General features: G+C 42.6%; 1 protein-coding gene across 27 annotated transcripts in view; it reads left to right on the top strand.

Annotated features, from left to right (window-relative positions):
- Positions 1-12371, top strand: part of ABLIM1 (actin binding LIM protein 1) — a 389359-nt gene that overhangs the window by 240956 nt on the left and 136032 nt on the right. For all 27 annotated transcript variants that reach the window (XM_045362237.2, XM_065521449.1, XM_065521448.1 and 24 more), the window contains 2 exons: positions 2678-2861; positions 7212-7321. In XM_045362237.2, coding sequence (XP_045218172.1) covers positions 2678-2861; positions 7212-7321 — 294 coding nt within the window. The remainder of the gene's footprint in view (positions 1-2677; positions 2862-7211; positions 7322-12371) is intronic.

The raw sequence follows: 12371 nt of genomic DNA, 5'->3' as shown, positions 1-12371 counted from the left end.
GGCATGGGTTCTGCCTGTGCCCAGCACACAGGCAGATTTAGTAGATTGAAACAAATCAGGCTCTAAAACTTGGGGAAGACATCACCAAGAGAGATCATTGATTTGAGCATCCCTCGCATAAAGTCATAGTTGAGGCTGTGAGAGTGGATGAGATCTGTTCCCAGGGAGGCCTTACATCTTAGTGGGAGGAGATGGCACCCATGGGAGTGACCTGCATTTAGGGGCCTGGCTGCTGAGCCTGAGAAGGAGTAGACAGAGGAGAAACAGGAAAGTAAAGCCTGGGGCGGCAAGAGAGGGAAGAGTCTGAAATGATATGACAGCTGGTCCATTCTCAGGAAATGTAATAATGTTAAGTATCTTTTAGGTACTGGCATCATAGGCTCCCCTTCTCACTGCTTGTTGTATATGCCTTTAAGAACACCTGCCTCTGGGAGTCGCATCAAACACTGGTTTCCTTGTATAAACCACCAGAAATAATGGTATGGTTTGGTAAGCCACCTTGAGCACTACTTTGAATTCAAGGAAAAAGGCAAATCAAATCATAATAGGCACAGTTTGAATGTAGCTTGGCATCTCTCAATAGTTGTAAGAATTCATTTTTTAAGGCTATGTTATGTTCACAGAAACTAGGACTTTATTAATAAAGGATACTATATGTCAATTTCACAAAACCATGTAATCTGGAAAAGGTTACAGAGAGGTGCCCTAAGAAAGCAATAAATACGAAGAATTTCTAAAACGTTTAGAATTAGCTTTGAAACGATCTCAATCTATTTTTGTGTATTGCCACCAGATTACCCTATTGACACCAGATCTTTGTATAAAGACTCTGCATTTTTAAGCTGTAATTGACTGGAGGAGAGAATTTAGGGAATTACCAGTAGTCCGAATACATTGTTTTGTTGCTTCTCAGGGCTTTGAGAAATCCAAAGTTTGGAAAAATAACTGAGTTGTTAGAACTTGATGTCACTGAGGAGTGAAATCCGTGGGAACCTGCCAAATTTCAGGGAGGATTCAATTTATTTCAAACGTTGTGTTTCCTGTTTTATATTAGATACAATTAGTTTCCTGAAGAATCAAAAGAAGACTCTCACCCCTCAAATACCTTGCCATCTTGTAGAAAAATCAGATCTGCACATAGACAGATATTGAAGAAAACACTCTAAGGTTCTGTGACCCTCTACCCCTAGACTCCCTATTGTTGCTGAAGGAATTTGCAATCTGAATGAGGCCAGTCCACACATGGGTTCCCCTGAACCACAGGACTCATCTGGGGAGGAAGAAGCAGGTGGGAGAATAGTGGAGGCAGAGGAGAGGTTGGCAGGTGAGAGGAGGCAGCAGGTGGTGAATGAGCTGTTTTCCAGATACTATGATCACAGGAGTATTTATAGGGTGGTCAGTTTCAGGCGTGATGGACTTAGGCCATAATCTTGGGTTACTTAATTGTAAATTGCAGAGAAGAAGGTCATAGCTGTGGAGTGTTGATCTAAACAAAGACCGATGAATCCACAATGGAAAACTTGTTTGTGGGTTCCATGTCACCTTGAATGTCTTCCGTGGCTTATAGTCAGTGAAGAGTCCTGACTGAAGGTGGGGGGGGGTGTCGTGACTTTCATCAGAACCTTACTGTTGCTCAGCCCTAGTTCATCTAGATGCATTAAGGAGTCATGGGAACTCAGCAGATGAACCCTGGGAGCATTCGAGCAGGTCCTTAGGAAAGCAATTTACTGATTGAACTCACCTTGTCCCCAACCCAACTGAATACCAAATAATCAAGAGGAATCCTGGATTCTTTGCCTAAGGAATTATAAATTGGAATCAGCTGACCTTGGGGAAAGCGAGGTTAAGGTCAGAGATTTCCAGCTTGGGCTGTTGCTTCTCAGCCATTTGTCAGAGAGAGAGATTTATTGTCAGGGACTGCTTTAGGCTTTATTTGCAGACAAGTTGTTGTGACCTGCTCTGGTCTTGTCTGAACACGTAGACCAGGCCCAAGCTCCCACTGCCTGTTTGCACCATCTCCCTAATCCACAGCTGCACCGTCGGAAAGAGATGCCAAAATCCAGACACAATAAAGCATCCAAATGACAGGTCTTTCCTCTTTTGCCTGTTCATTTTTTACCTCCCTATAATATATGAATAATTGGCTTATTCTGTTTACTGCACAAAGAGAAAATGAAAGGTCTGAATTTTTCATAGCAGTGGGAAAGTAGTTCCAGAGTGTGAAAAAATATAGCTACTGGAAATTTCAGCTACTGCCTTTGGTATAATGGAAATTTATTACTCAACTCCGTAACAATCTTGGCCCAAACCATGCAGTTGTGTGGGCAGGCAGTGGGCACCCTTCCTAAATAGCACACTGCCAGGGACACCTTTGCTCATATTTGAGACAGCCCGAACCAAGGGTATCTTTCTATCAAAGACTGTTTGATTATCTCAGAATTTTAGACATGTCACAAAAGCCATTGAGACCTAGCCAGTGGATTTTACTTGTATGAGATATTGCATAGCTCCCAAGGGGAGGGTCAAAGCCCAATAATAAATAGCTCTTTGTACCAGTCCCCTCCCTAGCCCCAAACCATTGAGATCATAGGGTAAGCAACCAGTTAGTACTCAGGCGAAGGCAGTGCTGCCCGGCAGTGTGGCAGATGATGACCAGATGTGAACTTGTCATCTACAGTGTGTGGCTGTGACCTGGCACAAGGAGGCTTCTTCATAAAGAACGGAGAGTATCTCTGCACCCTGGACTACCAGCGGATGTACGGGACACGCTGCCATGGCTGTGGGGAGTTCGTGGAGGGCGAAGTGGTGACCGCTCTGGGCAAGACCTACCATCCCAATTGCTTTGCTTGTACCATCTGCAAGTAAGTGAGCCTATCTTTCCAAAGCCTCCAGCTTCCTTCAGCAGAGAATGCTGGTTTGGGCTGTTAAAGCTTGGATTATATACCTTTTGTCTTCAGTAGCACATAGTCTTGTCCTTAGATTTCTTTCTTACTGTACTATCAGTCCTAGTAAAAAAGTAGATTAGTTGGAAACCATATGTGTGATGTCCTCTACAAAGTAATATGACTGATTTTTAGTAGATTGAAACTAATTCTGAAAGCAGCTCCGGGTCTCAAAACATTTTGGAGCAATAAAAACATCAAGGGGAAATGGCATAACTGCTTAGAAGGATAAAGCTTATTTGGAAGTATAAATTCCTAGGCATGTGTGTATGTTTAAATTGGTCTCTTTCATTATAATAGGGGGTGGCAAACTGTGTCCCATGGGCTGAATTAGGCCCGATACCTGTTTTTGTGGATAAAGTTCTACTGGAATGCAGCCACTCCCACTTGTTGTGTGTGGCCTATAGCTGCTTCCGCACTGCAACAGCAGAGTTGAGTTGTTGCGACAGAGACCATATGGTCCACAAAGTCTTAAAAAATGTACGATCTCATCTTTGGGGGAAAATATTTGCCAACCCCTGCTCTCTACATGTGTGTCATCTACCAAGGTTGTATCTTAACTGTGCAAACCAGCTTGATTAAAATGATCAGTCAGGCTGGGCGTGGTGGCTCACCCTAATAATCCCAGCACTTTGGGAGGCCGAGGCAGGTGGATCACCTGAGGTCAGGAGTTTGAGACCAGCCTGGTCAACATGGTGAAACCCTGTCTCTACTAAAACTACAAACAAAATTAGCCAGGCGAGGTGGCTGGTGCCTGTAATCTCAGCTGCTTGTGAGGCTGAGGCAGGAGAATTGCTTGAACCCAGGAGGCGGAGGTTGCAGTGAGCCGAGATGGTGCCACTGCACTTCAGTTTGGGTGACAGAGCAAGACTCCATCTCAAAAAAATAGAAATGTAATAATAAAATGATCAGATATAACAGAAGAAAACTATGTGAAGTGTGAATAGGAAAACGTGGGGCTTTTTGTGGTTTTTGTGTTTTGAGGTCTGCATGTTATAAAACTTAAGATAGGTTTGATTCCTATAACTAGGAGACTCACCACCAAGGGTCAGCTGCTTTATTGATCAATTCTAATTTGGCAGTTTTGCAATCCAGTGCCTTTTCAAGTGGTGATCTATTTGCTATGCCTTCTAAAAACCCCAGTTCAGAGGAGACATGTTGCCGGTTTTTCAGCATTTTATGTTTCTAAGCCAGAGAAATGTAAGCTCTAGAATGGAAGATTCAATATTGTATAATTAATTAACAAGATAATACTGATAAATAAATCATAATAAGACACAAACATTCATAATAAAATTATTTAAATAACTATAGCTATGTGTTAGCTCATTTCTCCGTTTCATTTTTTAAAAATCATAATTTAAAAATTCTGGATGAATGAACTGAATATTTTTCTGTATTTAATCAAAAGCAAAGTTCTGCCCTGATTTTTACCTTTTCAGGCTGTGGCGCACAGCCTGGTTAAGAGTCCCAGGCTGGCATGGAGCTCCAAGTCCTAGTCTTACTTCCCAGGGTGAATTGAGACCTGTGTGATTTAGCTTTTTCAAGACAGTTGCCTCCGCCTTTGAGAAGCTGTGAACTAGATGCGAGCGATTTTTCAAGCCTCGCTCATCACTGGAATCTCCTGGATGGGTGGGAGTGGACTAGAGGTGGGAGTCTCTCTAAAAAGATCAATGTTTAGCTTATTTTTCCACCAAAACCTGCATGCTAATTTAGTAGTTTCTGGAGGGTTCTCATGTATGATGTCACTCAGCCAGGTTGGAAGTCCCTGTTTCCAGTAAACTCTAAGAGCCCTTCTGATGCTGACCCTGAGAGGTCGTTGCTCTGAAGTTGATATAATGATAGACAAAGGTTTATTGACTATCTCCCTGTCCCTGGACATTTGAGCCAGCAAAGGAGCACTTACTACTACTGCCTCTACTGCTGCTGAATGACAATGATTCTGCCTGAATTGGGGGCCTCCTTTTTAGCTGAGAAGTTATATTCATACAGAAGTTAATTTCACCCTCTTAGCAATTCTTTGAAGGGAATCAGGAGTTAATATTTCTATTTATGAGTCACTTTGAGGCTCACCGTTTAAGGGACATTCCCAAGTTAATGTTAGAACTCAGGTTTTCTAACTCTAAATCCAGGTCTCTTTCTATTATAAACATTCATGCAAATAAAAGAAGGAAGTTGTCCAGTATGGGTACAGGATATAGGGAGGGAGGAAATTCCTGAAAAGGGCCATTACAAAGCAACAAAACCCACACTTCAGAAGGCCCAGCCCAAGTTGAGAATCGAACTCTGGCTTGTCCCTTAGAGGATCCACGTGGAACTCGGGTCTAAAAAAATAAGCTTGGATGGGAAGGAAGGCTTGGGCTTGGGTGGGGTAAGCGAGGTGCCTCTGGGTATGCAACAGGTAAAGGGCACTTATTCTCAGGGTCAGTCACGGAGCACGAGGGCCTATTTAAACATTGTGTCCAGGTCCACTCCTGGCCTGGTTGGAGGCCACAGAACCTGTGCGTGTTGTGTTGAGTGGATCCTTAACTTCCTGACTCCCTCCTTACAGAACAGATTTAAGACTTGTTCAGGTTTAGCTAATGAGTGTGAAGCAGTAGGGCTACTGGCATCCAGCAGACAGTGATTTTTGATTCTTAAAAATAAAGCAAGTTCTAAGTTGGTGGATGCCATCTGCACCTGCCTATGGCTTGATCCCCGTAGTTGGTCAATCCAGGCACGTCACTTCACCTCTCCAAGCCTACACTGTACTGCAGAAAGTGACACAGCACCACAAGTGGAGAGGACACCACCTCTCCTCGGGACTTCTAAAATGTAAGAGTGTAAGAATCTAAAACTCTCCATGATGACTGGAGCCAGCCACATTTGTGGGGTTAAGTCCAAATTTACCTATATGTTGTTTTTACAGTTAATTGCCAATTGTTAGGCTACTGAGGGGCAACTTAAAGGGAATGTAACAACCGTGGAAATAAAAACGAATGTCAAAAAGCTGGTACTTGCTCTTAAGTATTTGCTTCTGACTCAGATTTGCGGTGATGTTCAGCTTGTGAGTTTCACATTTCCTAATTGACAGCATCACACATTTGAAAAATCACGTTGATGAAGATTATTGCCACATGGGCCAAGGGCAAGTGCGTGGGCATGGAAACTGTCGTTGATGTCTTCATGTCATTGATGTCTTTAAAACTGATGTCATTCATGTCTTTAAAAAAGTCATTGATGACTTTTTTAAAAGGCTGGTGACCTGGGAGAAGAAACTGATCATCTACATGCAGAAGGCAATATTTTTGCAAAATATGCTGCTATTGATGAATACCTACTATGAAGAGAAATTGTCTTTCTGAAAAGAAGCTAATATGAATTCTTAAACAGATATTTACAGCCTGGGCCGGGTGCGGTGGCTCAAGCCTGTAATCCCAGCACTTTGGGAGGCCGAGACGGGCGGATCACGGGGTCAGGAGATCGAGACCATCCTGGCTAACACAGTGAAACCCCGTCTCTACTAAAAAATACAAAAAAAAAAAAAAACTAGCTGGGTGAGGTGGCGGGCGCCTGTAGTCCCAGCTACTCGGGAGGCTGAGGCAGGAGAATGGCGTGAATCCGGGAGGCAGAGCTTGCAGTGAGCTGAGATCCGGCCACTGCACTCCAGCCTGGGCGACAGAGCGAGACTCCGTCTCAAAAAAAAAAAAAAAAAAAAAATTTACAGCCTGTCCCGTTTCTCCCAGTTTAAAAGGGACTGGGTCTCCAGCACCATGAAACATTCAGTTCACCCATGTAGATGTCCAGCACAAAGTCTAATTCTGCATAATCATCACAGAGGTCTAGGCACGGTCCCAGGGAACTGAAAGACCTACTGCTTACTGCTTGACCGGTAGCCAGGTCTTCTGGGGTGGGGCCTTAAGCTTCACTGGGAATTCATGGTATTTAAAGTATTTTTTCATGAAGGACTTTCCATTTGGAAACTTACTGTTCTGTGTGCCCTGCTAGATGACTTGCTGGAACATCCCTTCACTAATGGAGGTAAATCATTCCATTTTACTACCTGGTTGCCCTTAGAACTAGTACATTCCCCTTTCTTCTCAAAATGAGGCACATTTATTTGTTTGGACTATCTCCAGCTGGCTGGGTTGGTTATGACTGCATTTCAGACATGTGGGCTGCTGCTTCTCCAAGAAATAAATGGGCACGGGAGGGCAACAAGCAGAAGGAGTAAGGAAAAGGAATGAAATTGCTGCAATAACCTTGAGGGCGATGTCTTTCTGCCTCCAGACGCCCGTTTCCACCCGGAGACCGAGTCACATTCAATGGGAGAGACTGCCTTTGTCAACTCTGTGCACAGCCGATGTCATCCAGTCCGAAAGAAACCACCTTCTCCAGCAGTAAGTGCCCCGGTGACCCACTGACATGAATACCTGTGCAGTCCAGAGGTAGCTCAGGCAGGTGCCTTCCTTTTTGAGAAACCTGTTAGCTGGAAATGAGAATCATCTATCTACTTGAATAGATATTTCTCCAAAGATGAGATTAAAATGACCAACAAGTACATGAAAAGGTACTCAATATTATCAGTCATCAGAGAAATGCAAATCAAAACAATCAGAAGATAGATACCAACTATACCTGTTAAGATAACTATTATAAAAAAGACAGGATATGACGAGCGTCAGCCAAGGTGTGGAGAAAAGGGAGCCCTTGAACACTGTTGGTAGGAATGTAGATGATTAATGTAGACATTATGGAAAGCAGCATGGAGGTTTCTAAAGAAATTAAGAATAGGCCAGGTGTGGTGGCTCATGCCTGTAATCCCAGCACTTTGGGAGGCTGAGGTGGGAGGATTGCTTGAGCTTCATTTAAAAACAGCCTGGGCAACATGATGAAATCCCGTCTCTACAACAAATGCAAAAAGTAGCTGGGTATGATAGTACATGTCTGTAGTCTCAGCTACTTGGGAGCTTGGGAGGCTGAGATGGGAGGATGGCTTGAGCCTGGGAGGTGAAGGTTGAGATTTCAGTGAGCTGAGATTGCACCACTGCACTCCAGCCTGTGTGACAAAGCTAGACCATCTCCAAAAAAAAAAAAAAAAAAACCCGAAAAATAGACTGCCATGTGACCCAGAAATTCCTTTGCATACACAAAAATATTTAATATGTGAAAAAGATTAAAGTAGGAATAAAATTAAAGCAGAATAAAAGAGCTACATTTATATGGGGCAGAGAAGGCATCTCTCAAATATGACACCTAAGGAGAGATTTGAAGAAAGTGTGGGAACAAGCTGCACATATATCCGCGGACTTGTCATTATTTACAAGGTCTTGTCTGACCTGTCAGAATCCATAGAGAACCTACTTACCCCAAAATAAAAATAGTGGCCAATTGCACCATTTCTTCTGGAAAATAACATCGAGTAGGTCAGTTAATACACATTTTAAGTTGATGCATTATGAACTGTGGGCACCAAGCAAAGAAACTCTACTCCCATCTCTTTCCTGGGACATTAGGAAGTGAACTAGAAGTTTGCCGTGGTTTCTGTGGCTTTTGCCAATCCTTGGGAGATTTGGAATAAACCTCTTTAAGCTCTTAAGTGAGTCTGAATACGTAAGAATGATATAAACCACTTCTGCACCAGAGAAATTCAGTGCAATTTATAATAGTGATTCCAACTCTTCCTATTAAAGTAGAAATCTTATACTTATTAAAAATAAGAATGTTCTGACTAAAGCATTTGCATAAAAATTGGATTTTGACCATTGGGAGGAAAGAAGAAAATACACATATTAGCGCATGTTATTCAGCACACATGACCGGATCCTTGGCATGTGAATTTATGTGACCTGCCAACAAATAACAGCAGCTTGAATAGGATGACAGCTACAAAGCAAGGCACCATCCTAGACCCCTTGTAGGGTTTCAAGTCCTTCACCATTCTTGCTACCCTGCCCCAAATGCAAGAGATACAGTTAGCCTCAGGTCACTGGGACGGTAACCTCGAGTGGGAATCATCACCCCATTATTTGGGAGGGCTTGCTTTGAAAGTACATTACCAAAAACTTTGAAGGAATCTTGTCTAGTTAATGAAAAGAGCCCCTGTAATCCCAGCACTTTGAGAAGCTGAGACGGACAGATCACGAGGTCAGGAGTTCGAGACTAGCCTGTCCAACATGGTGAAACCCTATCTCTGCTAAAAATACAAAAATTAGCTGAGTGTGGTGGTGGGCACCTGTAATCCCAGCTACTTGGGAGGCTGAGGCAGGAGAATCCCTTGAAACTGGAAGGCGGAGGTTGCAGTGAGCTGAGATCACGCCACTACACTCCAGCCTGGGCAACAAGAGCAAAACTCAATCTCAAAAAAGAAAAAGAAAAAGAAGCTTTTATAATTTTTATGAGTTCCAGAATACGGTGATAGCTGGAACAGAGAATCATGTCCTCAAGGCCTATCATGGGATTGACTGTGTCCTCATTGTGAAGTCCTTTAGTCCAACTATGTTTTTTGATAGGTGGGGAAATTGAGGCCCATGGGTGTACTTAAGATCACATAAGCTATCTAGTAAGATAGGGTCAGATGCACATCTTTTGGCTCCTGGGTTTTTGCTTGCTCTCTCTTTCTGTTTTAAATCTAATGCTCTTCATTGTTTGGTTTAAGAAATAGAAGCATGATATCTTTTAAGGCTTCCAACCCTCTCTGGCTGTGTAATTTGGGAACATGTTTCCTAGTCACTGTTCTACCAAAATGTTAATTCTAATTTTTATTAAATTACTTTATATTTTCTGTTTTTATATGACATACATGTTATATACACGTAAATGAAAATTATAAACATAAAAATATAATCTAACTCAAAGCCATTGCATGTTTAATATTAGATTTAACCATCATTGCTTATGTGCAAATTGTTGGGCCAAGTCGTATTTTCTCCTTTGCTTCCAATGGATGAAATCCCATTTCTATGCAACTGCTTTGGTCAGGACATCTTTATTTTTAACAAGTATTTGTCTATTTAAATAAATACTCTAAAGGCATTTATGGGGTATGTGGGTGTCTATAAAAAGAAAGCTCTTTTACATGGATACACACTTGCAAATTACCCAGACTAGACAGGTACACAAATATTAGAGCAATGGGAATTTCTGGCAAGTTTCAGAAATTCATGGGAGCATAATTAGAAAATACTTGTTTGCTATTTGTGACTCTTCAATAATTGCCCTATACTTTAAAACTAGCCTGTGTGGCTTTAGTTCCTTTTTTATGACTTTTAAAATTTTTGTAATGTTTTTAAAAAATTCCAGGGTACATGTGCGGGCTGTGCAGGTTTGTTACATGGGTAAGCGTGTGCTGTGGTGGTTTGCTGCACCTATCAACCCATCACCTAGGTATGAAGCCCAGCATGCCGTAGCTCTTCTCCCTTTTTAAACTTAGTAAAGCTTCCTAAGTGGAAGTAGAAAGTAGCCTTTTTAAAGTGTGAATCTCTCCCTTGCTAATGTTCACAGAGTCGGCGAAATCTACCAGACAGCCAAGGCCGAGGTCCTCTTTTTCCTTTGAAATATTCTGTTCAGAAATGAGCATGCTCTTCTGAAGCACAGTTTTATTTCACATTCTGTGACTGGTTTCCCATAATCTCTAAATAGGAGAGGAAGACAGCAGATAGGTAGAGAAATACAAGCAAAGTGGATGGAGTGGACGTTTATATGAAAGAGTCTCTGACCTTATTGAGGAAAGATGCAGCCTTTTTCTTTCAGCTGCTCAGCAGCTGCCACATCTGTATTGTTCTGCTTTAGGAAGAGCTCCCACTGGAGTGCTCTGTTCAGTGCTTCCTCCACCTTGCAGTAACTCTTCTAATCTTGATATCTATTTTATTTTCCTCATCAAGCACTCACATAGTCCTTATGATACATCAGGTACTGTGTAACTGGTTTACATTAGTAACTCATTTAATCCACATAACAATCCTATAGCTTGGCACTAATACTATCCCCTTTTCAGACAAGAAGAAACAAAGGGCCATAGAGGTTAAATAATTTGCCCAAGGTCCCACAGACAGTATCAGAGCTGGGATCTAAACCCAGGCGATCTGGCTCCTGATGCCGTGTTCCTGTCCCTGATATTTCTTTGATGGTGTAAGTATCACTCTCTGATTTTCAAAGATGTGACTGCTGAGCCTTGGAGCAGTGGCGTATTCATCTGCAGATTATCCAGGTGCCCTGACTCCAAGAGCTGTGCACTTTCTACATGTCACAGCAGCTTCCCTTCAATCTTATATGAAGTTTTGGTGAATGGAAACCACCAGACAGTTTTTGTTTTTGTTTTTGAGACAGGGTCTCACTTCGTCGCCCAGGCTGGAGTGCAGTGGTATGATCCTGGCTCATTGCAACCTCTGCCTCCCAGGTTCAAGCGATTCTCCTGCCTCAGCCTGCTGAGTAGCTGGGATTACAGACATGTACTGCCACACCTGGCTAAGTTTTGTATTTTTAGTAGAGATGGGGTTTCACCATGTTGGCCAGGCTGGTCTCTAACTCCTGACCTCAAGTGATTTGCCCACCTCAGCCTCCCAAAGTGCTGAGATTACAGGTGTGAGCCACCATGCCCGGCCAGAACCGTTAGGAAGTTATTCATAGAAGCAAACAACTTCAATGAAAGATTATTGCCTTGAATTATTTAAAACTGTTGCTGCATCCAGACTACTGCAATTTCAATCCAACAAGCAATAAACATTACATGAAAGCAAGATAGTAGTGAAAGTTAGCACACAGGGTTTTGATGAACATTAACTAGATTATTTTATTAGCTGATTCATACTTTTTAAAAAAAATATTATGTCCAGAAGACATGCTTTACCAGAAGGTTAAGTATAATCTTCGAAAGCTTCATTCCACTCCCTTCTTTATGTATTTACCAATAATGGAAAGAGGGGCTGGATTCCCATGGGTTAAGGAGTGATGTCAGAGAAAGTCTGTGTGTGGCAACTGAGAGTGTAGGGAATCGGGTTTGGGTTGTCATTTCCTGCAGAGCTCTTATGTATTTCAGACATCTGAGCAGGAGTGGGCTGCTGTCTACAGTCACACTTTCCATGTCAAAGGGTGTCTGACTAGTGTCTGATAGCATGTGGGTTTGCGGGGATTGACAAGATGAACACCCACACAAACACATGCAAACTCATCTTTCTCTTTTCCCTCCGTGTGCAGCATCATTATTCCAACTGCAATTGGAACTCCTACAGGTATCAGGACAAATGCTGTAGTTGGACTGAATTGAAATCATTTCAGCAGGGTGCAGTGGCTCACGCCTATAATCCCAGCACTTTGGGAGACTGAGGCGCGCAGTTCACAAGGTCAGGAGATCGAGACCATCCTGGCTAACATAGAGAAACCCCATCTCTACTAAAAATACAAAAATTAGCCGGGCATGGTGTCGGGCTTCTGTAGTCCCAGCTACTCGGG

The sequence above is a fragment of the Macaca fascicularis genome, chromosome 9, assembly GCF_037993035.2.
Source record: "Macaca fascicularis isolate 582-1 chromosome 9, T2T-MFA8v1.1".
NCBI classification, from domain to species: Eukaryota; Metazoa; Chordata; class Mammalia; order Primates; family Cercopithecidae; genus Macaca; species Macaca fascicularis.
Note: the sequence above shows the minus strand (reverse complement) of the source record. Positions and strands in the feature narration are given on the sequence as shown.